Genomic DNA, 26,487 nt, shown 5'->3' on the forward strand with positions numbered 1-26,487 from the left:
CCCGGAACGTCCGCATTTGCAAAGCCTCAGGAGGGGCCGCGGGGCGGACGGGTCACCGGGGTCCTGGGAGCAGCGTGCCAGCGCCCGAGCCGCCACCGGGCGGCAGCCGGTTGACCCTTCCGGCGGCCCCGGGGCACCCGCCTTCCCTCACGCTGGCTCTTCTGCTCCGCAGGCACAGGTAGCGGCATCGTGGTCGTGACGACAGGTGGATCTCTTCGTCAGGAACTGAAGGTGGAGGAGAACTCTAAGGACGCGAGCACCTCCTTCCTGGGTTTCCAGCTCCTCCCCGAGGTACCCGTCCCGGCAGCGCCCTCCGGCGGCACAGCGGAGCGGGCGCGGCCACCAGCCACACTGTGATTCCCGTTTCAGCAGGAGCAGCTGTGGGCGGCGTGTGCCGGGCTGGACGGCGTCTACATCTGGAGCCTCAGGGACCTGGCCCGGCCCCCTCAGCGGGTCCACCTGCGGGACTGCGCCGAGGTCAGCTGCATGATCAGGGTGAAGAAGCAGGTACGGCCGGGGCCACGCCTCCCCGGAGCACCCCCGCCCCGCCGCCTCCGGCTCGTGCCCTGCCCTCGAGGCCGGTCCGGGAAGGACTGGATTTGGGGGCGCGCAGGGGTCTCCCCGCCCAGGCCCGGCGGCGTGTGGCCGACGCCCCCTCCGTCTCTCCTTGGCAGATCTGGGTAGGCGGCACGGGCCGGTCACAGGGGAAGTACAAAGGGAAAATCTATGTGATCGACGCCCAGAGGAAGACGGTGGAAAAGGAGCTGGTGGCCCACACGGACGCGGTAAAGACCCTGTGCTCGGCAGAGGACAGATACGTGCTGAGCGGGTCGGGCAGCGGGGAGGGGAAGATCGCCATCTGGAAAGTCGAGTAAACGTGGGTGAACGTGCCGAGCCGGGCTGTGCTCTGAGGGCCGCGTGCCTTCCGCCCCTCGCCGGCGCTCCCCGGAGAAGGTGGCCGGGGGTGGGGGCCGGTCTGGGCCCCGCTGGGGGCGGGGGCACCGCCGTGTCCCCTGCACGTGCCCGTTTGGCTCCTCGGCCTCCTGACGCATAACGCACTTTCTCTCTCGCACTTTCCTGATTAAACTGTGCCAACGGTGTTTCGGGTTGGGGTGCTTCTCGGGCAGGCGGATGCATCAACTTGCTAATAACCTCTGTGAAGTTACCCAGTGTTGTCTAGAAGGTTCCAGAACCTATGACCAAGAGTGAGCGCCGGAGCCGGTTGGAAGGGATTTAGCCAGATCACATACGACCTGCAGACCTCATTTCTCTGGTTCTGCCTTCTCTACTTCATTCAATGAATACATTTTAAGCATCAGGCTTACAGGAGACCTACGGCCTTTGGTCGGCTTCTTGTTGCCAGAAAAGTTCACGAGAGGAGGTGTTTTTTAAATGACCGCTTTGTGGTTGAACGGATTTGTGCCTGCCATTGCTTTCCCCATCAGAGCAGGTGACCCAAGAGGGGACAGGGAGGGGACAGAATGCGATAAAGGTGTGTGCACAGGGGTTGGGCTCACTGAGGCAGGCTCTGGGTTTAAGGCGAAATTCTTATAATGAACAAACCTAGAGAAACTTTTCTACCAAAGATCACAGACGAAAACTTTCGTCTAAAATAGCACACACAACCTCGTCTTCCGGTGAAGTTGCCGTCATTTACCTTAACGTACGTTTCACCTGTCTGCATGTGGAGTGCACGCCAGACACGTCTGTAGGAGGTGCTTTATTTAACCGAAGATGATCTCATTAGCTCTAAATAACTACACATTTGCAGAAAAAGACCTTTTATACGTTTGTACTATAACATTGAGATTTCATTTCCTCAGGGTCCAGCAGGGAGGGTTCTGGTATGGTTATGGGCTGTGGCGGGGGCACCCGCCTGACGCGCCGTGTGAGGGCACGTGGCCTGTCCCCCGTGGACCCGCCACGAGCTCAGCCGCGGAGGGGCCTGCTGGACTCTGCCCTGGGTTTTTGGAATCAGACACTGTGCTGGACCTCACTCACCCTGGGAGGTCTCAAGAGGGTCTCTGGCCAAGTTCTGGTAGCATCTACAGGATCTCCAGATGAAAGCTTTGACCAGGCCCCGGGCTGGGTCTACAGGACCTAAACGTTTTGCAAGGTCCAGACCACTGACCCAGATTTTGGGGTGCTCTGGGAATGTGGTACAGAGAACAGCCAGGTGGGCTCATGCCCCCATGACTATGCTTACAAAGGGGGTGCGCTCCTGACTTCCAGAAGGAAGACTCGGCCATAAACAAAGCGTGGGAGGTTGAATTCTGCTTTTGCAAACACATGGAAGATTGCGGTCAAATCCTGTCAGAAACACACAAGAATTATTTAATGTCCGTCCACACGTGACCAGGCGTTTTCACCTTGTCAACAGTAAATTCCTTTATTAAAGACTGAGGTCTTGTTTTCGTTCTTTATCCAACATTAACCGGTGGGAGAGATCTGTGAAATAAGACAGGACCCCTTTGGATTTGCTGTTAATTCCGAGCGCCCATCAAGTTGTTCTAATGCAGGCGTTTCATTTCCTTTATTCTTGGTGATAATTTCCAAGATCTTACTTGACAGTGATAGAGTGGCCAGTGGGGCTTGTTGAAATGGAAAGGGCGCTTTATGCCTTCGGTATTTCCTCGGTGACCTGAAGAGGGTCCACGATGACTGAGGTGTCGTGGGAGAGCCCCAAATGAGCTGGAATTCATTCAGCAGACAATGCCTTCCTTGCCTTGGCTTCAGGAACCTGAATTCAGTTGGTACCAAAAAAGTGTTTATCTTGTACTAGAAGCCAATCTATTACAGCTTCAGCTCTCCAGCTGTATTTCAGACAACGGGAGAGAAAGCTTGCTTTTGGGTGCTGGCACGGCTCCACAACGCCGACCAAGTCTTGCCCCACTTTAACTTACTGCCGAAGTTAAAGATGATCACTGGTCTTGGTGATTTGTTCTCCGAAGATGTGAACTCACCGGCTGCTCTCAAATGACAGCCTCGGTATTGGATGTGATCGTAACGTCTGAATTACAAGTGCATGACTTCTGTCCATTCCTAGAAGATTCCTTAGGAAGACGAAGGGGTGCTTTCTCCCCGTGGCTGAGGAGGGTGTGGATAGAAAGCCAGGCAGAGTTGCTCTGCTGTCTCCAGTGCCTGGAAGCGTTTGTCTTTCTTACAGCAACGCCACGGGGCCCCCAGGAGGTGAGGCAGAGAGGCTCATCGGTGAGCCGCCGCTCAGCTGTAACGTGACCCCAAGCGCGCACAGGGACTCCAAAGCTCTGGGTTTCTGTGCCCTGGACTAGAGAGGGGGCCCGAGGCCCTGGGTGAGGCCACGGGGCCGGCCCCCTATAAAGCGGAGGGCGTTTCTTCATGCTGGGTCGGTTTGGTGGCTGTGAAGGGCATTCCGCTGCTGGGCCCAGAACAGCCCAGGGAATGTCCACCCAGGCTGCTTGCCGGGCTCTTGTGAAAATATTCAGAAAGAGCTTGTAAAGATGCAACAGTGGCTGAAGTAGGCTGAGCAGCGGCCCTTTCTGAGGCCCTGCCCCCAGAGGCTGTGGGGGTGGCCCTAGAGATCTCCAGATGAGGTCATCCTGGCTTAGGGAGGGCCCTAAATACAGTGACAGGTGTCCTTAGAAGAAGGGAAGACACAAGAGACCACCAGGCACATCATCTACAAGAGATGCACGTTAAATATACAAACACCCGGGAGAAGAGCCCGGGGACAGTGGGCGGGGGTGGGGTGCATACCGCTATGCGTGTCCGACAAAACAGCCTCCAACTCAAGGTACAGACACTGTGTGCGTGGTGCTGAAAAGGCAACTCAGTTCATAGTGATGCCATTGTTAATTCATACATGTAATAATCCTTGAGAGCACTTAATGGAGATTCGAGACCCTTGAGGGAAACGTGGAGGAACCATAGGAGGAGATGGTCGCGTCCACGGTAGTTGGGAGACGTTAACACCCTTCTCTTCGGTAAGTGACAGAACCAGTGGACAAAACATTGACAAGCACATAGAACATTCCCCACCGTCCACCAGTGAGACCTGGCATTATACATTACCCCTCACAATAGCAGAATATCCCTTCTTTTCAGGTGCACATGGAGGGTTCACCAAGCTAGACCATGTGCTGGACCATAAAATAAGTGAAAAAATTTAAATCTTACAGAATATGTTCTCAGACCATACCAAAACTTAAACTGGAAATCAACAGCAGTAATTGCCTAAAAATCCCCAGATTGAAATTATGTTGCAAATTAAAAATTACTTCCAAATAACCTATGGGTCAACAGTATCACAAAGGAGATTAGAAAATACTAAATTTGTGGGACGCAGTTAAAGCAGTCCTTAGAAAAGCTATAACTTTAAATGCCTCTATTTTTTTTTTAAGGGCTTTGTAATTTATTCTTTTTCGTTAAAGCTTGTTTATTCACGTTGAGAGAGTGTGTGTGTGCACGTGAGCGAGGCAGGGGCGGAGAGAGGTCAGCACAGGGCCCGATGTGGGGCTCGATCCCATGAGCTGTGAGATCGTGACCTGAGCCGAAACCGAGGGTCAGATGCTTAACCGACTGAGCCACCCGGGCGCCCCCCAATGTCTCTACTAGAAGAAAGGTTTACAATTAAACCTCCATATTTAATCCAAAATAAGTAAAGGAGGGAAATGACAAAGATAAGACCAAAGTCAATGAAATGAAAAACAGAATCAACAAAGCCAAAAGGTGGTTCTGTAATTGGTAAAGTCTAGTAAAACCAACCACGAAAAAAGGAGCAAATTATCGACATCAGTTTGAGGAATGAAAGGATGATCTCACTGATAGACACCAACACGGTACCATGAACAACTTTATGGCAACAAAGTTGATTCGATGTACACATTTCTTGAGAAACACCTTCATGAAACCAGCGCAAAAAATAGAAAACAGCCCTGGGAGCCCCGAGGGCACAGTTGCTTCTGTGTCTCGATTTTAGCTCAGGTCATGATCTCCTGGTTCTTTGGGATGGAGCCTCTTACAGAGCTCTGCACTGACATTGTGGAGCCTGCTTGGGATTCATTCTCTCTGTCTCTCCCCCCACCCCCCCCCCCCCATGCGCTCTCTTTTTCTCAAAATAATCATTTAAAAATAATATTAACAGTCCTACATCTACTAAGGAAATTGACTTTAGTCAAAATCCTTCCCACTCAGAAAACCCCAGGCCTTGTGGATTTCGTTGGTGAATCTAACAACCTCTTTTTTTTTTTTTTTTAATTTTTTTTTCAACGTTTATTTATTTTTGGGACAGAGAGAGACAGAGCATGAACGGGGGAGGGGCAGAGAGAGAGGGAGACACAGAATTGGAAACAGGCTCCAGGCTCTGAGCTGTCAGCCCAGAGCCCGACGCGGGGCTCGAACTCCCGGACAGCGAGATCGTGACCTGGCTGAAGTCGGACGCCCAACCGACTGCGCCACCCAGGCGCCCCTCTAACAACCTCTTAAGGATGGAATATCGAAAACCCACAGAAATGTCTCAGGATAGAGAGCACTTCCTGATTCACTTACGAGACCAGTGTGACCCTGTACTAGAATCTGACAAAAATAAAATTACAGATCAGTTCCCCTCAACCATGGATGCAAACTTTCTGAACAAAATATTAGCGAACTGAATCCGGCAACATTTTAGAAGGATAATACAGCATGACCAAGTACATCCAGAGATGCAACGTTAATCTAACACTTGAAAATCGCCTGTAAATTCCACATGTCAGCAGAATAAAGGAGAAAAGCCACAACCGTCATCTCCACAGATGCCGGAAGAAACGGACACAATAAAATAGCCATTCACGATAAATATGCTGGCAAACTGAAAGGGAACTTCCTCAGACTGATAGCACCCTCGGGAACCTGCCGCAGACGTCATACCTGATAGTGGCCATCTGGCTACTCCCCTCCCCTCTAAGACGGGGGACAGGGTAAGGACGCACGCTTTCGACCCCCCATTTGACACCGCACGTCATGTCCTGGCCAACTGCATGAAGGCAAAAATAAATAATTAGAAGATTGGACCAGAAGGACAAAACTATCAGGGCACCTGGGGGGCTTAGTCAGTTGAGTGTCTGACTCTTGATTTCTGCTCAGGTCATGATCTCAGGGTCGTGGGATTGAGCCCCGAGTTGGGCTCTGAGTTCAGTGTGGAGCCTGCTTGGAATTCTCTCTCTCAGTGGGAACCCTCTTGCACTGCTGGTGGGAATGCAAACTGGTGCAGCCGCCCTGGAAAACTGTGGAGCTTCCTCAAAAAATTAAAAAAAAATTAAGAACTACCCTACAACCCACCAATAGCACTGCTAGGAATTTACCTAAGGGACACAGGAGTGCTGATGCATAGGGGCACTTGAACCCCAATGTTTATAGCAGTACTTTCAACAATAGCCAAATTCTGGAAAGAGCCTAGATGTCCATCAACTGACGGATGGATACAGAAGATGTGGTTTATATACACAACGGAATACTACTTGGCCATGAGAAAGAAGGAAATCTGGCCTTTTGTCGCAACATGGATGGAACTGGAGGGTATTATGCTGAGTGAAATAAGTCAGTTGGAGAAAGACAGATACCATATTTTCACTCATAGATGGATCTTGAGAAACTGAAAAGAAGACCATGGGGAGGGGAAGGGGAAAAATAGTTACAAACAGAGAGGGAGGGAGACAAACCATGAGACTCTTAAATACAGAGAACAAACTGAGCGTTGATGGGGGGGGTGGGGGAGAGGGGAGAGTGGGTGATGGGGCTTTTGAGGAGGGCGCTTGTTGGGATGAGCCCTGGGTGTTACATGTAAGTGATGAACCACGGGAACCTACCCCAAAACCAAGAGCACACTTTACGCACTGTATGTTAGCCAACTTGACAACAAATTATTAAAAAAAAAAAAAAAAAAAGGAATTCTCACTCCCTCCCTCTGACCCCTCACCCACTCACACGCACACATGCACGCACTCTGGGAGAAATTAAAAAAAAAAAAAGACAAAACAATCTATTCATAGCCAGCCTTATTGGTTACATTAATCATAAAGAATCTATTTTTTTTTTAATTTTTTTTTTCAACGTTTATTTTTGGAACAGAGAGAGACAGAGCATGAACGGGGGAGGGGCAGAGAGAGAGAGGGAGACACAGAATCGGAAACAGGCTCCAGGCTCTGAGCCATCAGGCCAGAGCCCGACGCAGGGCTCGAACTCACGGACCGCGAGATCGTGACCTGGCTGAAGTCGGACGCTTAACCGACTGCGCCACCCAGGCGCCCCAAGAATCTATTTGTTAAGAAACTATGAGAGCAAGCAAATTTAGCAAGATCATGGATACAAATTCAATACAGGATGACTGCATTTCTGTATTTTAACAGCAAAAAGTTGGAAAAACTAGGACTTACTTTAAAAACACATCAAGTAGGAATAAACTTTAAGATGGGCGAGACCTGTACACTGAGAGCTCAAAAACACCACGGAGAAGTTTTAAAAGGCCTGAAGAAATGAAAAAACATACTGTATTTATGGATGAGAAGGCTAACTACTGAAAGATGTTAGTTCTCTCCAAGAAAACCAAGTAGATTCAATTTAATTCCAGTCCAAATCCCAACACAATTTCTAAAAATATATATTGACAACTTGGCGTGCGCACACACACATGCACACACACACACGTGCACACAGAAATGCAAAGGTGGATAGTCAAGATGACCTTGAAAAACATCAAAGCTGAAGGACTCACACTATGTGATTTAAAGCTTCCCCATAAAGGGGCGCCTGGGTGGCTCCGTCGGTTCGGCGTCCGACTTTGGCTCAGGTCGGTCATGATCTCGCAGTTCATGAGTTCAAGCCCCACGTCAGGCTCTGTGATGTCAGCCTGGAGGCTGCTTCGAATTCTGTTGTTTCTCTCTCCCCCTCTCTCTCTCTGCCCCTTCCCTGCTCACTGTCTGCCTGTCTCTCTCTCTCTCTCTCTCTCTCTCAAAGTAAATAAATAACCATTTTAAAGAAAAACCAGACTGACAGGAAATATTTACAATGCTATATCTGCCCAAAGACTTAGATCCATAAAATATAAAGAGCCTCTACAAATCAATAAAAAGTCAAACTACTCAATTTGAAAATGGGCAAAGGACCCTTTACCAATGAGGATATATGGATGGCCAATTTGAAAAGATGCTCAAAAAACATGAGTCATTAGAGAAGACGTATTAAACCACGATGAAATACCACCTGATATTCATTAGAATGGTTAATATTAAAGAGCACAATCACGAATATGGATGAGGGTATGAAGCAAATGAACTTACCGTGTATAACAGTAGTAACTCACTGCTGGACAAAAATAGCATAACCACTTTGGGAGAACTGCCTGCCAGTTCCTTATGGGCACATACCTACCCTACAAGCCCACAATTCCATACCTCGCCTACCCAAGAGGAATGAAAACCTAGGTGTACAAAGAGACTCTTAAGACTATATTCACAGCATCTTTATTTGTTTTTTAACATTTATTCATTTCTGAGAGTGAGAGAGACAGAGCATGAGCGGGGGAGGGGCAGAGAGAGAGGGAGACACAGAATCGGAAGCAGGCTCCAGACTCCGAGCCGTCAGCACAGAGCCCGACACGGGGCTCGAACCCACAGACTACAAGATCACGACCTGAGCTGAAGTCAGACGCTTAACCGACTGAGCCACCTGGGCGCCCCGCGGCATCTTTATTTGTAACAGCCCTAAACTGGAAACCCCCATCAACCAGAAAATGGACGTGGCATGTCCTCACAGTGGAATACTTACTCTACATCAGTGAAAGGGGACTGACCCGCTACGCACCCAGCAGTGTGGACAACCCTCCGAAGGAGTGTGCTGAGTGGAAGCAGCCAGACGGAAGGGCTACCAACTGTATGTTTCCACTCATATGAAGTCCAAAACAGACAAAACCGATGCATGGTGACTGAATTTCATGGCAGTCGTTCCTGATGTTTAATGTCATCCGTCTAAGTGTAGGGTGGGACTGAATTCGAAGGCATCGGGAGAACCTTCTGGAGTGAAAGGGATGTTCTGTGCAGACTTTACGTTAGTTACTCTGGGGTGTGCATATGTCAAAACTCGCACACTCACACGCCTCTGTGCCCGTCGCTGTTAAGTTCACCTCAATTAAAAACCACAACAAAAAAAGTCACTATGGATTCTATAAGCTATTGGGAGAGATAATACGGGGATATTTCAAGTTGGATGCCAATAAATTTGACAACTCGGCTGGAACGACAACAGTATTTGAAAGGCACAAGCAACCAAAGCTCATTCCAGAAGAAACAGAGAACCTGGGGAGCCCTCTATCGAACCAAGAGATTGAACCCATCCCTTAAAACCTTCACATGAAGAAAACTTGACAGAGAATTCGCCAATGAGCTCTCCCAAACATACAGGGAATAAATATAAATTCTTTTTTTTTTTTAATGTTTTAATTTATTTTTGAGACAGAGAGACAGAGCATGAGCGGGGGAGGGCAGAGAGAGAGGGAGACACAGAATCGGAAGCAGGCTCCAGGCTCCGAGCTGTCAGCACAGAGCCCGACGCGGGGCTCGAACTCACGGACCGTGAGATCATGACCCGAGCCGAAGTCGGACGCTCAACCGACTGAGCCACCCAGGCGCCCCAATAAATATAAATTCTATGCTAATTTTTTTTTCATAAAAACAAGAAGAGTGAACACTTTGCCATCTCATTTTATCAGCCCAGTATTACCTGGCTACCAAAGCCAGACAAGACATTACAAAGGGAACAAACAGAACCATTTCGTTTCACGAACCTTAAATCTTTAGTAACATTTTAGAAATTCGATTCTGGCGATAAATAACAAGGACAATACCTACGACCAAGTGGAATTCATCCCAGGAATGCAAGCCTGGTATATAACATTCGAGACCGGCTGATGGATTCACCCTATTGACAAACTCAGAAAGAGAAACCACCTGTTCATCTCAACAGACTCAGAAAGCACACGTGACAGGATGCAGCGTCCACGCACGATGAAAGCTCCCCGCGAACCGGGAACAGAGTGTCAGCTCGGTCAGGAGCCACTACAACGGCCCCATAGCAAACACTACACTTAACGGCCAAAGACCCCACCTCTCCCTCTCGATTCAGGAACAAGGCACTCTTCTTTCCCTCGGAGACTAGCAGAAAATACTCGAAAAATATTTACCAGACGAAGGACCTGAGGCAAAAAGTCCAGCTGGACATTCCACTCCGGAAGAGGCACGGATGGCAAACACAGGAAGGAGGCTTCACGTGCAAGGCCGTGCTCACTACAGCCAGAGCGAGACCGCGTGTTACACGAGCCGGTTTCAGCTGCACTGGCCAGAAGCCGGCCACGAGGTGAAGCACCTAGGACCCTCGGTCCTTGCCGGGGGCGTGTGGAGCCCCACTGGGAAACGTCGGGCGGCTTTTCATAGAGTTAAAATCTACACACCCACAGGACCCAGCCATCCCTCTCAGGTACTTCTGGAAGAGAAGGGAACACTCAAAGTGCTCAGCTGTGCACCGCGGTTTCGGTCGTAATAACCACCACGTACAAACAGTCTCCGTGTCCGTGAGCTGAATGGATAAGCACACGGGGTGGCATGCTCGTTTACCGGGGCCCTCATCAAAGTAATGATACCTGAAATTACGTGGGTCTCAAAAATTCTATACAGAACGAGAGAAACTGTGCACAAAAGCCGTCCCCGCCGTGTGATTCCACGTCCACGAACTCGAGGCAACGATGGTGGTGACGCAGAGCAGATCCGTGGTTGTTACACGTGAGAGGTGGCAGGAGGCATGCCTACGACAGGGAGCACGTGTTGCCGTGAACGTGTGTGTGGAGGTTTTTGCCTGAACACGTGTTTGCACTTTCTCTGGGGCGCACCCCTTGGCGTGTTCGAAACTACTGGCTTATACCACAGCTGTGCGTACGTGCAAGCTTTTGAGTCACTATAGATCACGATTACAGAGGTGGATGCCATTACGTTCATCCCAACGTACCAAGTTGTGCATTTAATACTGGTCAATCTTGGGGACGCCTGGGTGGCTCAGGCGCTCGAGCGTCCGACTCTTGATTTCGGCTCATGTCATGATCCCACAGTTGGTGAGTGTGAGCCCACACGGTGACCGTGCACACAACCTGCTTAGGATTCTCTCTCCCTCTCCCTCTGCCCCTCCGCCACTTGCACGTGCACGCTCGCTCGCTAGATTTAAAACAATTTTAATTTCTTAAAATGATTTTTTAAAATAAAAATAAAGCCGGTCAATCTTATTGCATGTAAATTATACCCGAATAAAGCTAATTTTTAACACACACACACACACAAATCTTGTCACATGGACAAGATGATGCCAAATCTCTACTCACTCTGTACGGTGTAGACCCAGCCAGGTCCCGAGTCTCCTGTGCCTATTCCTGGAGGACCGCCTTCCAACAGGTGGACCGGGGTGGGGTATGTCAGTTGCCTCCGGATCCCCCTCTTCAGGGATCCTCTACCTCTGCTCGGCACCGCGAGCACTTCAGATCGCGCCTCCTTGTTCCATCGGATTCTGTCTGCTTTCCGTCCCTCCAGGACTCCGCCCTTGTCTGACTGAGTGTATGTGTGTATATGTTTCCTTTCACTTCTAAGAGCCTGGAATATGACACTGTCCACCTTTCGGTATCTCCCAGAGCGGTTTCCTGACCTAAAAATTATAATACGGTCTCCTCCCCTCCATTTGTTGGAAGAACCAAGTACCACAATGATGAAAAGAGCCGTGCAAATGGAAGCAAATAAAAAGCTGATGATTACAGCTGATGTGTTCTCCAGACTGAGTTAACAGCCAGCCGTGCGACCTCATGAATCATTGAGCTCTTTTCACAAACTGTTCTTGTCTACATACACCCTACTTGAGGTGTCCCACTCTGCCCAGGAAAATCCTCAAGCGCGCCACCCAGAAAAATTACATTACTGCTGTGTCTTTAGAAAGATGCATGTGATATACACAGGTAAACAGATAAAGAAAACATCACTTTCTAACAAACACCCACCCCCGGTTATCCTGTTAGAAGGATGTAGTGCCCCTAGCCACCTGAATGGCTCAGTCGGTTGAGCATCCGATTCTTGATTTTGGCTCAGGTCGTGATCCCAGCTTTGTGGGATGGAGCCCTGCAACAGCACCGCGCTGAGCTCGGAGCCTGCTTGGGATTCTCTCTCCCCCTCTGCCCCGCCCCTGCTCGCGCTCTCTAAAATAAAAATAAAAGTCGCAGACCTACATGTGCTAACAAGATGATTAAATATCCCGCTAAACAGAACACGCAGACTGCAAACCCTGCCGTGCCTGCGTTTTTGTGGAAACAGCCGATTCTGCGGTGGCGCGAAGGGGGCGGCGCGGCCTGTGGGCGGCAGGGGGCGCCGTGGCTTGCGGGCGCGCAGGAGCCCTGCGCGCCGGCTCTGCGGCCACCGGCCCCTCTGGCGGCGCTCCTCTCCCCTCAGCCCCGCCCCCGCCCCCGCCCCCGCCGTGGGGGAGCCTTTGAACCAACCAACCTGTGGTCCCGGCTCAGAGGCGGCCTTGGGCCAGCCCCCCCCCCCCCCCCGCCCCATTTCCTCCGGGGCCGAGCAGGGGTGGCAGCAGCTTCCGCAAAGCAGGGCCCCACCCGGCCTGAGGTGCAGACACCCCAGCCCAGCGGCCTGGCTGCTTACCTGTGTGGCCGGAGGTGCCCGCCAGACGTGCGGCCACGGCGGCCCGGGGCCCTAGCACTGGATGGGCCCTGACAGGGCCAGTGACACGTGACCAGCCATGCAGCACACGGGGTGGGCGTCCTCCCGGGCAGGCTCCGCCAGAGCCCTCAACCTGGACCAGGAGAGGCGGGCAGAGCCGAGACCTCCTCAGCTCTGGCAGAGGGAGCTGGACTTGGCGGGGGGGGGGGGGGGGGGGGGGGGGGGGGGGGGGGGCTGAGTGAGGCCTCTGCTGGGGCTCCAACGTGGGCCCCCAGGTTTGTGAACTCGGGGGCCGGGATTCTGGAGACTTCAGGGGCCCATACTCAGTCCACACTTACTGGCAAGCCTTGGGGCTCACGCCGGCTGGGGGGTGGGCAGGGGCAGCCCCGGGTCCCCAGCCCAGACACAGGGAGGGGCCCTGGGTCAGTGACACAGACACACCCACATGGTCACCTGGTAGGGAAAAGTTTATTACGATTTAACCACAGAGTGACAGCAAAACAGACACAGGGGGGCCCTGGTCACAGGCCAGGAGGAGGCAGAGCGTTCCACAAACAGAACCACGTGCACAACAGAAATGAACACACAAGCCGAGTATATACCTGAAAACAAGCACAGAACCAGAGACTCTGTGCAGGGACACACACACACACACACCAGGCCACTCCGGCCACCGGATGGAAGGGTTAACGTGCGACACTACACTCTGCTTTATGATCCCCTTTCCCCATAAAACGTGTGTTTAACACACACACGACGTCGTTGCTAAATCAGCAAGAGCTGTTACAGTGCTCCAACTTAATAAGTTGATAAAAACAAGTTGTCCCGTGGCCAGTTCACAATGGAACTAAATAGTTTTGTTCCGAGATGCCTGGGGAGTGTCTCTGGTAACAAGAGGCATTTCCGACAAGCAGGTCCTTCTGCCACCAAGAGACAGTCTCGGTCCGCAGCACGTGGAGGGCAAGGGGATTCGGCAGATGGCGGGGGGGGGGGGGCAAGTTGGGCACTCCGCTCTCCAGGAGGTCCCCGTCGCCAGGCTGGGGGTTTGGGCCAGGAAGGTGGCAGCTGGCTTCCTGAGAAGGTAATGTGACAGGTGTCCAGGGCTGTGCTGAGCCGACCGCTCCCAGTGGCTGCTGGGCCACGTACCCCGCTGGCTGCCCCTCAGGAGCGCCCAGGGAGGGGGCCATCGGGGCAGCCCCTCCCGGCCCGGAAGCCAGTAGGAAGATGGATGGCCCGTCTCCGAAGCAGCCGCCTGCAGATACAACACGAAGAAGACAGCGGCGACCTCCCGAAGGGGGGGGGACCAGCCGCAAGGGCACCCGCCTCACTGAAGGTGGACAGGAGCTCGGGGAGAAGCCGCGGCCTGGGGCAAGGGACGTCTGGGTGTGTCTTTCCCAACGTGACCTGCTGTGTGTTTTACAAACTTGGTCTGTGACAGGCGTCACCCGTCCGAGCTGCTGCGTGAACCATTAGACACAGAACAGTTGGTACCTTGCGAAGTACTTTCCAAACATGCCACGTGAGCATCGCAGGCTGCCAGGCGGGGCCTGTGTCACCTGGGGAGGCTGGAGGGAGAGCCTTGCTTTGTATGGCCCCTCGGAGAGCTTCCACTTTGGGGATCTGGGGGCAGGAGACCCCCTGGTACCTTTAAGAAAGGGACCTGAGCACTGTCTGCAGCCTCCGAGCCTCTGATGAGGGCCTGGCCGTCCGGCCTGCCCACCTTCAGGGAACACTGGTCTCAGCACTCCCCCAGCGTGGCCCCCGGAGGCTCCAGGACCTTCAAGGGCGGGCGTCTGAGGGGCAGCGGACAGCGGCTGGCACGCTCGGCCCTCCAGCCACCCGGAAGGTCACAAGGGCCCTCTGCCCATGGAGCAGGGACGGAGGGGTGCACGGGCAGGCCTTCCTCCCCGCACACGCTCCAGCAGAGGATAAAGACCTCAGCTGCACGTGTGTGGGTCATTTCCGGGAGAGATCCTTTCCTCAGCTGACTTCTACATGCAACAAGCCCGTCTACACTACATGGCAGGCAGCTAAACCGAACGCCTGCTGACCGTGCTCAGAGCCCTCTGACCCGTGCCCACAAACCCTGGGGCCACCGCCAGGTCGGCTCCGCCTGTCCCCGGCACCCACACCTGCAGGCCCACCCCATGGGCGCTCGCGGCCTGTCCAGCCACCAGACACAGAATCCTCCGAGTCACCGGGCTGAGGGTCCCCCCCCCCCCCCCGTGTCCGCCTGAGGAACGTATGGCCTTACGAGACACACGCCCCCGGGGTGCACACCAGCCACAGCGTGCAAACAGCCAGTCCCCTCAGCTCTTAAGACACAGGTGAAGACACTCAGGCTTCCGAGTCCCTGCAAGGGAGGGCGGAGGCGCACCTCCGTGTTCACACCCGGAGCAAGGGCCCAGGAAGGCAGCTGCGGGGACCGCCTCTGATCCAAACCACAAGGTGCGTCCCTCCCCTCGCAGGTCTGTGCACAGACCGGACCTACGGAGTAGGAGTAAGACACCCCGGTCATCAACACCCAAACGGCTTCAAAACCTTTAAATCTCCGCTGAAGCGCAACCACCTTCCTTCTGCGCCGAGGTGTGTGTGCCCCGTGCTGTCGCCGGGAGGGGCGCACGACTACCCTTCGGACAGTGGCTTCAACGAAGTGTTCTTTGGGGGCTTTGCTGTTTCAGATCACGGGGAAGTTTAAGGCTGGGATCTCCAGAGTTAACCTGCGTTCTCAATGGTGGTCCCACCCTGAGCCCCTCGCACCTAAAAACCAAGTCCCAGCCAAGCCCCTCGCGTCCAGCCGTCTGTGAGCACCGGCCACAGGTGAAGGAAGGCGGGTGGCGGGGGAGGGGGGGCCGCGGCAGGCGTTTGGTTCATGTCAGATCTTGATTCGGGGCCCTTCTCCCCCCACCCGTATACCCCCCGCCGCCCACTCTTCTGGCTGTCGGAAGACCCCCAACCACGGTCCCCGAGAACCAAAGCGGGAGGACCCACCGCCGCAGGGCCATCGGGGGACACAGGTCGAGCTGCAAACGGGGACCCGCCAACGGCGCCTGGCAGGGGGGCTCACGCGAGTGGCTGGCGCTTCGCGTCGATGCCGGCACCTTCCAGCGGCACGACGGACATTCCCCGTTGGAGCTCAACGTTCACGAGGCCAGCGGGTCTGAACACAGAGAAAACGCTCACATCTTCATGCCGGTTCTCTGAGGTCCGGGGCTCCTGCGTGGAAGGGGACCGACGCGGGCAGGCGCCACAGCTCCACAGACACAAGACACAACCCGCACGCGTCACCGGCGGCCAGGAGGCGCGGCACGACCAGGGGCCGGCCAAGTACGCTACACAGCCATTCTTTTGAATACACAGAAAATTCAAGTAATTTATTTAAAAACTGCTTAGTCTCATCTTGAAATATATATATATAGATATATATTTGCTTTAGAATGATCATATTGCAGCATGGTTCCTCATGCATCTTAAAGTTCTTTACTTAAAAAAACTTGAGGCAGCGAAGTATCACCACTGTCTGTGTCCAGGTGACACCAGGAGGCTTAGACTGACCATTCCAAGTAAGAGAAGCAGAAACCGCTGAGTTATAAAGAGACTGTGGTTTGAAAAGCATTTCCAAGTAGCTGCAGCATCTGATGACCGCACTTCCCCAAAGTCCGCGTCTGGCTCATACGCGGAAAGCAGAAACGGGGCAGAGTCCTCCGGGGGGGCGGCCCTTCCTTCCGTCCCGGACACCTGGCGACCGTTCGGGTTCCGGCGTCAAGCGGGGTGAGCAGGCGAAGAGGTCAGAAGAGGTCAGAGGCGGCCCAGCAGGAGCTCACACGCCCGGGGCCGCCGTCCCACACACCCGAGGTAGGCCTGGCGGCAGGACCCAGGGGGCGAGGCCACTCCTGGAGCTCTGCCCTCATGATTTCCCCAGCAAACGGTTTAAACACGAGTCAAAGTGCAATGAAGAGCCCACAACCTCTCCGGGGAGCTTCGGACAAAGACGACGGGGTCGGGGGGTCGGGGGGCCGGGGGGTCGGGGGTCGGGGGTCGGGGCACGGACACGCGCGTGCACCTGCCTGGGCCCTGCCTCCCCCGGGCGCTGGTGGGGGGCGGCCGCCGCCTCCCGCTGCCCAGAGGCAGGGCTGCCCCACGCACCATCTGTCAGAATCTCTGAGGACAAGAGGAAATGCTGTTTCTCCTAAGAAAACCAGTTTTGAAAGGAAAACTTTTCTTCTAAAATAATCATAAAGGAAAATACTCTCCAATAGCTGCAGCACCAACAAGACAGGAGATCTGACAGAAAGTCCAGATACCTGCAGGCGTCCAGAGAGAACGTGATAAAGAGATTTTAGTCCCGGACTGCGTGACTGCCACCTGGAGTACTCAGGTAACAAACGGCCGAGGACAGCAGGTTATTTTGGTTTTCAATTGTAACCTTAGAAATGAACATCTTATTTTTCTCTAAACTGCTTGTCGCTATTGTAAATCTGGTTGATAATTTAAAAACATGCAGAATAATATACCTGCAGAATGAAAGAGGTGAAATTACAAGATCTCTTTCAATTAAAAAAAAAAAAAAAAAGATTTCAAATGATTTTCTTTAATCGTGGACAAAGTAATTAGCGTGGTGTTTTTGCCTAGCGGCCCGACCCTACCCTACAGCTACCGCGTCTCCACCCGTCTCGCGAAGGAACTCGGGCTCGAGCGCGGCCACCAAAGCAACGGCGACCGCCCCGCCCGCCACCCCCCCTGGAATGTGTGCGCGCAGGGGTGAGGCTCAGACCATCGACTCCGTCTCCACCTTCCTCGGCTGGCCCTCCTTCCTGGTCAGCCTCAGGACGGTGGGCTTCTCGCCGCCGCCCCCGCTCTCCCCCGAAGGCTGGGAAGACAGGCCTTTCTGCTCCTCCTTGACCTCTACCGACACGTCTGGGTAGATCACCAGGAACGTGGCCGTCAGGAAGCCCAAGAAAGAGCCCACGGAGGCCACCATGGGGATGACGCGCACGGTCCCGACGGCGTCGACCACACCCCCGAGGGCGGACGCCACCAGGATCTGGGAGATGTACACCTGGCAGGAGAGGATGGCACAGTCTATGCCAAAGCCACGCTTGGAGCTCCCAGGGCTGTGGTGGACGTACTGCAAGAGAAGAGAGCGGGACAGTGAGGGCCGTGGGGCGGTCGAACCATCAGCCAACATGCCCGTGGCTTGAATATTAGCTCAGAAGAGTCTGGAAACGCAACTTGCCTTCCTCTCAGCTGCTTGGCGACCACTCAGCCTGTCTCCCCGACCCCGTCCCACTTCTATTCAACACTGTATTGGAGGTTCTGGCCATTGCAATAAGGCAAGGAAAATAAATAAAACGTATTAAGGATTGGAAAAGAAAAAATGAATCTCATTATACGCGGATGATGTGATTGGAAATGAAGTCCAAGAGAATCTATCGGTATGCTGTAAGAATTAACAGAAAAACATACCCTATCTATGGACAGAAAGGCTCATCACTGGAATGTTTTTGAATCTCCCCAAAATTGATCTATGCGATCAGTGTGTTTCCAATTAAGCCCAGAAGCTGATTCTAAACATTTAGATGAAAAGTCAGGGGTCAAGAACGCCCAAGACGATCTTAAGGAAGAACAAAACTGGAGGACGCACACTACCAGCTCCTGGGTCTTATCACAAAACGACTTAGAACAGGGTAACCCTCGTCTGAGGACAGACCGACCGACGGAAGAGATACAGGGAGCAGAAACACCACCCCCCCCCACCCCCGATGGGGACCCGACGTAGGACAAGGATGCCACCAGAGTGCGGGTGGGGACCACGTGACCCTTAACGTTAAGCGGCTACCCGTCCGCGGGAGAACGAGGTCACACTCTTCTGCCTCAAACCACACACACGCACCCTGCATCCCAGGCGGACCGCAAGCGCGCACGGGACGAGGGCGCCGCCAATGCCACCGCCAGCGGAACAGGGCGATACCCGCGGCCATTCGGTGCCAGGGGCAAAGGAGTAAAGAACCGCCCTCTGCAAGCACGGGAGGGAAGCACGGGTGTGAAGTAACAGCAGACGTTCCAGGCACAAAAGGTTCAGACACTGGCCAGGGGGCCGCGTGGTGCTACAGCCGCTGGGCCGAGGGCCAGCGTCACTCGGCTGCCTGGTCTGCGCCGTTTTTTCAAATTTGTTGCCCAAAACTCCACTGAGCTGTTCATTTCCAACCTGTGCTCTTTTTCTGTAGTCACGTGATATACTCTGACCCAAGAGCTTATTTAACAAATAACGCTGTGATTTCGATTTTCGTTAGTTTGGTATTTGGCAGGTACCTAATCACGGTGGATTAATTTTGCTTTTATAATTGCCCAAGGGAAGATTAAACACAGTCTAGGTGCAGAGGGCAAGAAACAGGAGCTTTTTGGGGTTTCTTCCTTCACTTTCAGGGTCATGGTCTACACCTGCACTGAGGCCACTGAGCACTGTGAAAGACGGCTGGTCTGAAATGAGAGGTACTGTATGCACGTGGGAATAACGGTTTTGGAGGTGCTGAGATAACAAGACTATGCTGCTGAAGGGACTTCACCTCTTTCCTCCCTGTTTACACACAGCCACTCCAATGCGGACCGACCCAGGCGGCTCACGCTCTACTGGACGGGACATGCTGGCCCAGCTCCCCTCCGCAGGCGTCTGTGAGGGGATATTAGGGGGCAGGCAGCCTCCTAGGTGCCCGACCCAAATCCCTCAAGAGGCAACCGACGCCTCCAGGCAGGTGCCAGGTGGGCCAGGCCACTGCAGGAGCAGACCTTTGTAGCCAGGAAGCCTGTGCCCCGGACCGACCCGAGCAGGTGGCAGCTTCGCCGGTCCCTTCAGGACCAAAGACCGGGGCGGGGGATCGTCCGTACCCCAAATGTCTCCCAAGTGCAAGGTGCGGAGCTCTGCCTACAGATGAGTGGAGAACGAGCGTGGGCTTTGGAGCTGAATGGGTGTGACGCTCTGACCTGGTGTACCTTTCAGGCGGGTGACCTTGCGCCCCAGTGCCTCATCCACGGCACCCCTCCCACCCGCCGCCCCCAGGACGCACCTCCTTGATGTCGTGGTACTGCCCGAGCAGAGCGTAGGGGCAGTAGGAGATGCTCATGGAGACGATGCCCATGGTGCTGATCATGATCATGGCGACGTAGACGTCGGCGAACATGGCCATCACGGCCGTGCCGATGGAGAAACCCAGCGTCCCCAGCACGTAGATGACCCTGATGCTCAGGTCGTAGTTGTCCAAGTACTTCTGTAACAGGGCTGTGGAAACAGCGTGGCCACGGGACAGTGACCGACAAGGCCCTCAGCCGGAGACTCGCCTCACTCCTGCCGGGCTCCCTCCACTGTTCCCGGCCACCTCTGCCACCCCGAGGCCCTCCTCCCACCACACCGCTGCCCGCTGGCCCCCACCACGCTCGCAGCTCGCCCTTGTGCCTCCTTCAACTCCCGGGGGCTCCAGCATCTCAGAAGGAAGTCCGCCCTCCGGGTCCCAGGGCCCGCAGCCTCTTTCTGCCCTGCAGGCCGGCTTGGGCCCAGACCCTTCCCACCAGTCCAGACCCATTCGCTGGCCTTCGCCAGCCTCATGCCCAGTCTTGATTTGGAATCTCAAGTTGTGGCTCGTTTCCTCACAGGAGAAGCCTGGGTCCAGATGGACGGACTCCTGCTCACTCTTCCTGACCCAACGGCTTAATGTCACCTCCCCCACGAAGTGTCTCCGGTGCCTTCCTGGGAACTCCTCTGACAGAGCACGGACGGTGCTGCCTGTTGGTCAGGCTGGCTTCCCGCTGCCTTGTGGCCTTGACCTTGGAAACCCTCAAGTCCAGGCTGGGCTGACAGGAAGCTGGAGGCCTCCTCCACGGTTTGGAGTAGAGAGTGGGCAGGACCCAGACCAGACCTGGTTAGGAGACCCCCGACCCCGACTGCGCCCACGTCCAGAACGTGTGCCAGGGTGCGCTGCTCCCAGGAGCGAAGCCTGTCCCCTCCCTCCTCACAGACAAAACCACACCTCCAGGGAAAGGCCTCTGCTCTGCGACAGGCTGCTCCCACAGCCGCAGGCCCCAAACACGCCTCACGCCTCCACTCCCAGGCTCACGGGGACAGCTCCTGCAGGCCCACCATCGCCCCGAGCCTGGCCCTGTCCAGAGCCCCCCCGTCTGAGGAACCCCTGGACAGGAACTAGCACGCGGAGGGCAGCCCGTGTGGGATCTCGGGACGCCCCATCCTAGACTCTCAGGTGCAGGACGCTGTTGCCCCCACGTGGGGACCGCTTACCTGAGCAGATCGCGCCGGTGGCCGCGTAAATCACCAGGCCCCAGCACCCCAACTTCACGCCGGCGTTGTAGGCCTGCCAGGCGGTCGAGTTGGAGGGGGCCTGTTCCAGAAATGAAATTGGGGATCAGGGCGGCCAGGAATCACGCGCCATACTCTTTGGGGAAAGGAAGTCACTTTCCCTCTCAACTGCAGGCGAGCCATTTACTTTGAAACCAGCGACAGACACTACCATGATGGGACGCTCCGCCACAGTACGGCCGCCGCTCGCAGTGGCGTCTGCAACCCCTCCCAGCCTCACGCCTGCCCCGCAGGGCAGCTGGAGGGTGAGGGACCGCGTGGAGGCGGGGCCGTCTGGCCCAATTCCAGGCAACACAGCACAGGCGTGGGCCAGGCCACAGGGGACAGAGGCGGGTCCCTGTCCCCAGCCACCACCATCTGGGGCAGGGTCTGTGCACGGCAATCGGGCCTGGGAGCGGCTCCTCCCCCGTGACGCCCTTCTGGACCCCTAACCACGGCACCAGGAGCACGCGCTGGCCGATGCCCACCGTGGGCCTGCCCCCCGGCCGCAAGGGCGCCGGGGCACCAAGGGGGGAGCGGGCAGCGGACGCAGCCTCCCCGACGCGGTGCGCCGGGCCGTCGGCACTGCCGGCTGCCCCCACGTCGCCGTCCCTCCCAGCCCCAAAGCGGGGCCCCGGGCACTCACCTTGGGGTCCCCTTCGAAGATGACCTGGCCCATGAAGTCGGTGTAGAAGACGGCCTCGGCGATGACGGAGAACCAGGTGAGCAGGTGGCAGAGGCACAGCCGCGTCAGCTCCTTGGGCATCTTGAGCATGGACAGCCAGAGCAGCCGCACGGTGGTCTCGCCCTCCCCCTCCTCGCTCTCCGTGTCCCCGCTGGAGGTGGTGGCCCCGCTCTGGTTCCGGTGCCGGCACCGCTGCCGCTGCTGCTTCTGCAGGTCGTACAGGTCGCTCATGCTGCGCGAGGGCTTGATGAGGACCACGGCGTTGGCCCGTCGGTAGCGGTAGCAGTTGGACCCGATCTTGCCGTAGTAGGAGAAGGTGCTGGAGGCCTGCCGGTGGAACATGTGCCTCCGCCGCCTCATGGAGCCGGACGCGGCCGTGGGCTTCGGGGCCACCCTGGTGTAGCCCCCGAGGCTGTCCTTCGGGGGAGAGCCACTCCCGTTGGGGACCGTGGCTTCGTTCAAGTGATTATCGAGCAGCGTCGCGTCCTCCTTTGCGGTTTCCCTGAGCACGGAGGCCAGGCGGTACGGCCTGGTCCAGGGAAGCTCCTGGCTGCTGCTGCGGGGGGTGCTGGGGTAGGAGCCGTCGTGGAAGATGGAGGGCTCGATGTCGGGCAGGAAGGGCAGCTCGGGTTCCAGGTCCAGGGCAGCGTCCGGCACGTGCAACACAGAGTCGCTCTTGCTCCGCACCATGTCCACACCCAGGAAGTCCAGGGAGAGCTCGTGCTCGGACTGCACCTCCTCCGGGAACAAGGCGACGCCTCCATCCAGAACATTCACGCGGGCGGCGGGGGGCAGGGTGCCGGCCGCCTCCCCACCCCGCTCTTGCGGGGGGCTGTACTGCTCTTCCTCGATGCTGAACAGGTGCAGGGCCACCGACACCACAAAGATGATGGCCGCGAAGAAGAAAAGCACCTGGTTCTGCGTCCGGAACCAGTCGCCCAAGAAGGTCTGGGTCCAGTCCAGCCCCCCCAGCACATAGCCGATGGCCCCGCCGAGGCCTGAGCAGGCGAGAGAGACAGAGGAAGCCCGTGAGCGGTGTAAGGTGCCTTGGCACCGCCTCCCGAAAGAAGAGGAGAGGCTAGGAAAGATCTAGAAGGTCTTTCACCCTTAATCACAGGCCAAGGGCGCCACTCATAGCTATGTTCTGGGTCAGCACAAGTTTGGGGGCTGGAAAGTGAGAAAATGGGAGGAAAAACAAGACAAGAAACTACAGCTGACCTTAGGTCTGGCGTTTTGACCTAAGAGACTCCTGCCTAAGGAACCAGAAGCAGGTATCCACCAGGATAGGAAGCCGATGGTTGCCCACAACTCCGGGCGGCACTGACTGACACCCCTTAAGCTCGGGAAGCTGCCGTTCCCAACGGATATGAACGGTACCCAAACGCAGGGAGAGACTAGCACCGGCCTGCCCGCCGCCTCGCCCACCAGCGGCTAGGTAAAGCCACGGCAGGCCGTCGAGTCCCCCCCGATATGCGGAGGAGGGCCTTGGGAACAGCCTCCCCCGGCCAACCCCCACTGGGTGAGGTCTGGGAGGGTGAGGGCCAGGGCTAGGGGTGGGGGGCGCTCTCACCGGCAGAGAAGGCGTGGATGTTGAGGGCCATGTCCTGCTCCTCACTGTCCACCACATCCAGCAGGTAGGCACGGATGGGGCCCTCGGTCGCATCGGCGCTGAAATCCAGGATGACCACCCCCAGCACGGTGAGGACGATGCCAATGGGCTGCCGGCTGGGGACATCGCCGAGGGACAGACCTGACCGAACACATGGGAGTAGGCAGATCTCAGCCCCTCGGAGCAGACAGTCGCCTCCAAGAGGAGACAGAGGACACTGTCGCCTGGCCAGAAACGGGTGTGCTCCCTGGCACGGACTTTCAGGACAGAAGATGGGCTTTGTTTTGTCCATTTCTGTTATCTGCTGGGTTATTTTTTCCTCCCCCATCACACGGGCTGTCCGGCGAACCTGAGAGAGCTGACTTACGTTTACGTTTGGTGGCGAAGAGGAAAACGGTCCTTCTACCCACCTTCCCTGGCGAAGGAGGGCCACGTTTGAGAGCACTGACAGAGCGTCCATGTGACAGTCACACACCGCGGGGGGCGCCCCTTCCGCGCATCCCGAGCGCGTGAGTGGCCTCCCCCGGCGTCCACACGCGCCTCCCCAAGCGCGCACTGTGGTTTCGCACCTCCCGAAGGAGGATGGCTTGAGCCTGTCGCGGTTACTTTCCAATTTGCTTTAAGGAAAATTAAGCCTCGAAGGCCAACGCAGATCTTGTTTCGTAAGTCAGAATGCACCCAAGGAACCCGAGCAGAAACACGGGCTAACGGTCCCGCGTGCCGGTGACGGAAGTCGTGAAGCACTCGTCACCTCCCCCGGGAGTTTCAAGCGCATTCTCGGGGCGGCCTGGGTGCAGCTCTGAGGAGCAACGCACGTGACCTCACTTCTGGCACAATCTTTCCCTAAGTAGGCTGGAAGCGGCCAAAGGAAGCTACGTTCACACGCTGCGTCGCACCTGCCTCGGGGGAGTCTGCCCTGAACCCCAAGACTGGCTGGCACCCTGTACCCGAGGATGTAGAGGTTGGCGGGGGGCGGGGGAGAGGCACACGACCTGGGACCTGGGAACATATTAGCTGCAGCCACAAGCAAGCCCACTGCACAGGAGGCCCAGGGAGGATGCCCGGGAGAGCGTGAGCACGGCAAGTGACAGGGCAGCAGGCGAAGGGCCGGACTCCCGAGTCTCTGCACCGCCACGTTCCCACAAGAACGCCCCACAGACACGGCCTCGGAGAAAGACACGACTTTCTCTCTGGGTAAAAGTGGCGAAGGGACACGCGATCTGCAGGCTGAAGGGGACAGCCCGAGACAGCCCGCAGCCCCGGGCCCACAGCTGACGGCAAAGCAGCACCCCCGGCCTTGGGGCCATAAGACGTCGCGGCTGGAGGAGGCCGCCCCGCACGAGGTGGCTGGGTGCAGCTCGGGGAAGCGTGTGCTGCCCGGTGCGGTGGTCCTTCCTCGGCCCCAGCCTGTCCCCACACAGGCCTCTGAGTAACTGGGTGTGGCTCTCGCTACCCCAAAAGGTGTTCTGGGTGTTCCCACATCACTGACTTCCTTCTGCAGACCTGGGCCAAGCTCGCGTACGTCAGACCCAGATGAAGCCTCCGTCTTCAAAAGTCATTGCCAGAAAACAAGGTTTTTGTTTTTAACAGTTTTGACGGACTCCCTCAGGGCAACAACTATTTTCCCACATACAGCTGCTTTAATTAAAAACAAAACAACAACAAAAAAGGCAGAACAAAACATGAGTACCCGAAGCAGAAAAACAAGCAGCGAACTGGGTCTGGACATTTTCAATACCAAGTCTGAGAAAAGGAGAAAACAAAGAGAGAATTTCTGAAATGATGCTGGAAACAGGACGTGGTGTCAGATAGGCATTAAAAGCTGGGTCACAACAGGAAATGCTTCCCTGTGAACAGGTTCCCACGGCTTTGCTGCGTGGGGCCCGGCTCCTCGAGCGGGGCCAAGTGTGCCCGGGGGCGGGGGCGGGGGCGGGGCCCGGCCAGCCCCGGAAGCGCCGGGCCAAGCCGCAGACGGCCGGTCTCGGCGCCACGCGTGTTCTGTGGAGAAAGCCACACGCAGCCAGGACGCGAGTGCACACAGTAGGGCGCGTGGCGTGGCGGAGGGGCACTTACCGATGGCAGAGCCGTTCAGGAAGAGCGCCACGCCCAAGAGCACGCCGATGCACAGGACCAGGATGAAAGGCCGCCGGCGGCCCCAGCTCAGGGTGCAGCGGTCGCTGGCGGAGCCGATGATGGGCGTGAAGAAGAGGCCGAGGACGGGGCTCAGGAACCAGGTGAGGCTGTAGTACTGCTCCGGAAGGCCTGCGGCAGACACGCGGCGGGCTGTGACAGGTGCACCCCGGGCACCGGGCGCACGCACACACGCAGGCCCCGGCCTGGTAGAGACCCCTCAGGGTAGAAGTGCCCACCTCCGAAGCAGGCAGCTCTGAAGACTGAATCCCAACGGGGAAGCACCAGGTGGCCAGAGCCCAGCACCCGGGCCTTGGAGCAGACGCCCCGGGACCCGCTGCTGCAGAGTGTAACAAGCAGAGCCGGGACCGGCCGTGCACACGTGGAGAACAGGCACCCCCGGGCGCCAGCGCGGGGCCAGGCCCTCTCACGCCACCCGCGCTACACTCAGCGCCATCTCACAGGCACCGCACACAGTGTCCCCGTCAGCCCAGAACCGAGGCACACAGGGAGCACGGCCCCGGAGTAGCGAGGACCCACCCTGCTGTCCTTCCGGGCCGCGCGGGCCAAAGCCGATCCCCGGAGTCGCCCTGAGGGGCCACACAGCCACTAGCGTGCTACACGACCCCAGCAGCGGGCTTCTGCGCGGCCACCGAGGAGCCAACGAGAGGGGGAGCATCGGTACGTGTTTAGCTGGAGCGAAGGTGCTCTTTCTGGCCCCTGGTACTCCCTCTCATCTAATCCTCCTCACTGCCCGGGGAGGCAGGGACTCTCGTGCCCATTTTCCAGGAGGGGACAGTGGCTAGGTAATCTGCCCTGGCCCCAAAGGGACAAAGTAGGAGGCCCCCGCCCCCGCTATCGCTATCGCACAGACCCAATGCCACTGCCAGTGGAAAGGCACGCTCGTGCGGTAGAGCCCGCATAGCAGCTGGGGAGCGCGATTCAGCGGTGCACGAGCCGGGCCCCGCACACGCCAGCCACAGGAGCACACACAGGAGTGGGTTCCATT

General features: G+C 56.2%; 2 protein-coding genes across 10 annotated transcripts in view; one reads left to right on the top strand and one right to left on the bottom strand.

Moving 5' to 3' along the window:
- Window positions 1-2,397, top strand: part of DENND3 (DENN domain containing 3) — a 53,259-nt gene extending 50,862 nt beyond the window's left edge. For 4 of the 5 annotated variants that reach the window (XM_047074247.1, XM_047074244.1, XM_047074249.1 and 1 more), the window contains 3 exons: window positions 173-291; window positions 370-507; window positions 675-2,397. In XM_047074247.1, the coding sequence (XP_046930203.1) occupies window positions 173-291; window positions 370-507; window positions 675-875 (458 nt within the window). In that variant the 3' untranslated portion in view covers window positions 876-2,397. The remainder of the gene's footprint in view (window positions 1-172; window positions 292-369; window positions 508-674) is intronic. The other variant, XM_047074245.1, reaches the window with a different exon arrangement.
- A 13,656-nt stretch (window positions 2,398-16,053) lies between these two features.
- Window positions 16,054-26,487, bottom strand: part of SLC45A4 (solute carrier family 45 member 4) — an 81,009-nt gene continuing 70,575 nt past the window's right edge. For 4 of the 5 annotated variants that reach the window (XM_047074256.1, XM_047074254.1, XM_047074253.1 and 1 more), the window contains 6 exons: window positions 25,422-25,610; window positions 23,310-23,489; window positions 21,701-22,737; window positions 20,998-21,097; window positions 19,775-19,986; window positions 16,054-17,838 (listed from right to left, as the gene is read on the bottom strand). In XM_047074256.1, coding sequence (XP_046930212.1) covers window positions 17,479-17,838; window positions 19,775-19,986; window positions 20,998-21,097; window positions 21,701-22,737; window positions 23,310-23,489; window positions 25,422-25,610 — 2,078 coding nt within the window. In that variant the 3' untranslated portion in view covers window positions 16,054-17,478. Of the gene's footprint in view, window positions 17,839-17,946; window positions 18,027-19,774; window positions 19,987-20,997; window positions 21,098-21,700; window positions 22,738-23,309; window positions 23,490-25,421; window positions 25,611-26,487 lie in introns of all 5 variants that reach the window. The other variant, XR_006961154.1, reaches the window with a different exon arrangement.

This window comes from Lynx rufus, unplaced genomic scaffold, assembly GCF_022079265.1.
Source record: "Lynx rufus isolate CCGP_SWC_20201006 ecotype Redwood Valley unplaced genomic scaffold, mLynRuf1.p SCAF_12, whole genome shotgun sequence".
In the NCBI taxonomy this organism is placed as follows: domain Eukaryota; kingdom Metazoa; phylum Chordata; class Mammalia; order Carnivora; family Felidae; genus Lynx; species Lynx rufus.